Source organism: Chinchilla lanigera, unplaced genomic scaffold (genome assembly GCF_000276665.1).
Source record: "Chinchilla lanigera isolate Chin_1 unplaced genomic scaffold, ChiLan1.0 scaffold00113, whole genome shotgun sequence".
Taxonomy (NCBI): Eukaryota; Metazoa; Chordata; class Mammalia; order Rodentia; family Chinchillidae; genus Chinchilla; species Chinchilla lanigera.
In genome coordinates this window covers 1,487,981-1,491,433 of record NW_004955514.1, presented here as the reverse complement: position 1 = coordinate 1,491,433, position 3,453 = coordinate 1,487,981, and the positions used below count along the sequence as shown (strand labels likewise).

The 3,453-nt window shown below is 57.0% G+C and overlaps 1 protein-coding gene across 2 annotated transcripts in view; it reads right to left on the bottom strand.

The window, feature by feature from the left end:
• Positions 1 to 1,182: 1,182 nt before the first annotated feature.
• The window catches only part of Cfap99 (cilia and flagella associated protein 99), a gene marked incomplete at its 3' end in the record, with an annotated part of 38,801 nt that continues 36,530 nt past the window's right edge, over positions 1,183 to 3,453 (bottom strand). For both annotated transcript variants that reach the window (XM_005408729.2, XM_013506810.1), the window contains 4 exon segments: positions 1,183 to 1,577; positions 1,668 to 1,873; positions 2,260 to 2,411; positions 2,702 to 2,843. In XM_005408729.2, coding sequence (XP_005408786.1) covers positions 1,478 to 1,577; positions 1,668 to 1,873; positions 2,260 to 2,411; positions 2,702 to 2,843 — 600 coding nt within the window.

The following is a 3,453-nucleotide window of genomic DNA, read 5'->3' as shown; positions in this document are numbered from 1 at the left end:
GCAGGGCTCCTACCCGCACCCCTACCCTTTCAATCTTTTCTCTTAACCTTTCTTTCCCATTCTGTGGTACTAGGGCCGAGGTTCAAAGCTAGGGGCGCCCTACGACTTGCTGCATCCCAGCCCCTTTTATTGTGGGAGAGGGTCTTCCTAAGTTGCTCAGGTGGGACTCAGACGTGCGATCCTCCTGCCTGGGCCTGCCAGAGTGCTGGTGTTACAGGTGTGCCGCAGAACCCCGCTTTTTAAAATTGATCTCATAAAGCAAACATTACAGCCGGGCGTGGCAGCGCACGCCTGTAATCCCAGCACTCGGCAGGCTGAGGCAGGAGGACCTATGCGAGTTGGAGACCAGCCTGGGCTACAAAGTGAGCTCAAGGCCAGCCTGAACTGCATAGCGAGACCCTGTCTCAAAAACAAAAACACCACCACTGCAACAAAAAATTACATGTGTGCTAACTACATGTGTAACTGCAGTAAAAACGTAGACGCCCCTTTTATCTCACACTCCCCTGGCCGCTCCCGCCTGGAGGTGACCACTGCTAACACTGAGGTGTTTGCACAGTGTCCTCCCCCTCCCCCCCCAGGCCTCTTTGATGTCACTGTCACAAGGCAGGGCATATACACCTGCACTGCCCCCACCCCCAGGCTCTGGGGTGCCCTGTGCTGGGCCAGACCTCCCTGAGGCCCTGCAGCTCCTTCCACTGACTGCAGCTGGAGCAGCAACGCTGACAGCAGAGGAGGACCGGCTCACTCCACCCAGCTCTGCTCAAGACTTTCAGTGGAGCCCAGTGGGCTCTACTTCAGAAGGTCTGGGTGCCTCCTGGGGATCAGGGGGAGGCCCAAGACCACTGTGACCCTGAGTGGGGTGGATGGATGCCTCCCTGTGCCTGATGGAGCACCATGGGACAGCCACCTGGGCTGCGGAAAAGTTACCACACTGACCCCAAAGCAAATTGGCAGTGTGTGTGTGTGTGTGTGTGTGTGTGTGTGTGTGTACTAATGTGGCTCAGGTCCTGGGTGTTTGTTTTTTGAGACAGGGTCTCGCTATGCAGTTCAGGCTGGCCTTGAACTCACTTTGTAGCCCAGGCTGGCCTTGAACTCACAGTGATCCTCCTGCCTCAGCCTCCCAAGTGCTGGGATTACAGGCATGTGCCACCATGCCTGGCCAGGTCCTGGTTTTGTATCGTTCCAGTTTTAGTATATGTGCTGCCTAAGTAAGCACCAGGTCCTGGTTTTAAAAGAAAAAAAAAAGTTATCAAATCTTTAAGAAGTTTCAACAATCTTGGGGTGCTGCAGAAGTGTGAATATGGACAAGATACTTAGGTGAGGCTGGGAATTTTGTTACCTTTCCTAGCTGTGTCATGGCATTGGGTTATGTAGGACAGTCTTTTTTTAGGGGATGCAGCTAGGCTGTTCAGGGAGGAAGCATCTGAGGCCTGTAACTATCTCCAAATGGCTCTGCAGACAGATAAGCAGCTAGCTAGTTACCCGGGGTCACGTGACAGAAGGTTGTCCTTGAGACCTGAGTGCCAAGTAACTGCATCTGGGTCTTGAGCTTGAAAGCTTCCGTTCCCACGTACCTGAAGTCATGTACTAAAATCAGAGGTTGGGGACCCTGTGGCCAGGGCCCTGCCTGGCAGAGAGTGCCCTTCCTGTCCTCAGGCACCCACCTCAGGGCCGCGGTTCTCCCCACAGCCATGCGGCACAGGGATATCTGCTCCATGGTGTTCAGCAGCTCCTCGCTCTTGGTGCGCTTGTCCCGGATGATCTGATCCCGCCTCTCCTCCTCTTCACGCTTCTGCGTCTCCTTGAGCAGAGCCAGCCGCTCCCGCAGCTCCGCCACTGACATCTCCCCTTCCAGGCCATATCCGGGGATCTGGAGGGGGCAGGCTGACAGTGGTGCAGCCGGGGGTCTCCCCCCACATCCTGCTTCTCCAGCTTGGGGGCTCACGGGATACCCCCACTGGGAGCCCCTCACTCTGGGGCCAGGCCACCCCATTTGTGCTTGTCCCGCAGCCTGGCCCCCTCTGCCTTCTCACACACCTTCCTTCCAGGAGCTGCACCCTTAGTCCCCAGCTCCATCCAGCACAACATCTGGACGCCTGTGCTCTCCCCAGCTGCCCTTCTGAGCTCAGTCCAGGAAGACCCTGGGCCCTGCACATACAGGGCCCCCGTGGCCTCTCTGGAGCCTGCCTTGCCATCTCGGCCGTGGCCCCTGCCCTCACAGAGACCTGGCTCAGAGCTGGCCTGCCAGCGGCTCACCTGGGTCAGGTCCACCAGCTTGCCCTTGCGTGAGGGCCGCGTCTCCAGCGCACGCAGCTGAGAGATGAGCTCCGAGCGCCGCCTGTGCTCCTCCTCGGCTGCCTTCATGCTGCGCTGCAGCAGCTCCCGGCTCTCGTCGGTCATCTCCTGGACTTGGAGACCAGGTGGGGTGCTGAGGGTTCCTCGAACGGCTCTGCAGGGCGTGGGCTCCTCCTCCCAGCCAGTATCCCAGGCTGCCCTCCAGGGACAGCAGCTGGGGCAGGTGGCAGCTCAGAGCCCAGGCAGGGACAGCAGAGCTTGGCACTGGCTCCTGCCCTACCTATTTGTTTATTTTTTCTGGTTGCCTTTTTTTTTGGGGGGGTATCTGCATTCAAACTCAGGACCTTGCACTTGCGAGGCAGGTGCTTGTACTGCTGAGCTACATCCCCTGCCCCTGCCCTACCTATTTGCCGCCGGCTCTTCACCAGCTTCATCTGAGCCACCTTGACATTCTTCTGCGCCTCTGCCACCTGCTCCGCCAGCTCCTTCATGGCCCTGTCCTCCCGGAGGCGACGCTCCGCACACTGCAGCATCAGCTCTGCGGTCTGTGGGGTGGAGGGCCCAGCAGGGTGAGAGGCAGCCGGGTCCCCCTTCCTCCAGGCCCCGGAGGGACCCCGCACTGCGCCAGCGTGGTCCTGTGTGTGGGTGCCTGTCACAGCAGCGCTGACACACAGGAAAGGTAAGACTTGCACAGCGGAGAGAGCCGGATGGAGGATACAGAAGTGCTTGGCCTGGGCCGGGGGTGTAGCTCAGCACATAAGCGCTTGCCTGGCAAGCCTGAGGTCATGAATTTGATTCCTGGTACCAACAAAAATAAAGGAGTGCTTGTCCTAGCTCTGTGGCTTTTCTATTTTTTTCTTTTCTTTTCTTTTCTTTGAGACACGGTGTTTCTATGTTGTCCAGACTGACCTTGAACTCATTATGTAGCCCAGGCTGGCCTCAAACTTGTGATCCTCCTGCCTCACTCTCCCAAGTGCTGGGATTACAGCCATGTGCCACTATGCCTGGCTTTTCTATAAGTCTTTAAACTGCTTTAAAATGAAAGATTTACTTTAAAAATAGTTTTTGAGGGGCTGGGGATTTAGCTCAGCGGCACAGTGCCTGCCTGGCAAGTGCAAGGTCATGAGTTCGATTCCCAGTACCGGAAAAAAAAAA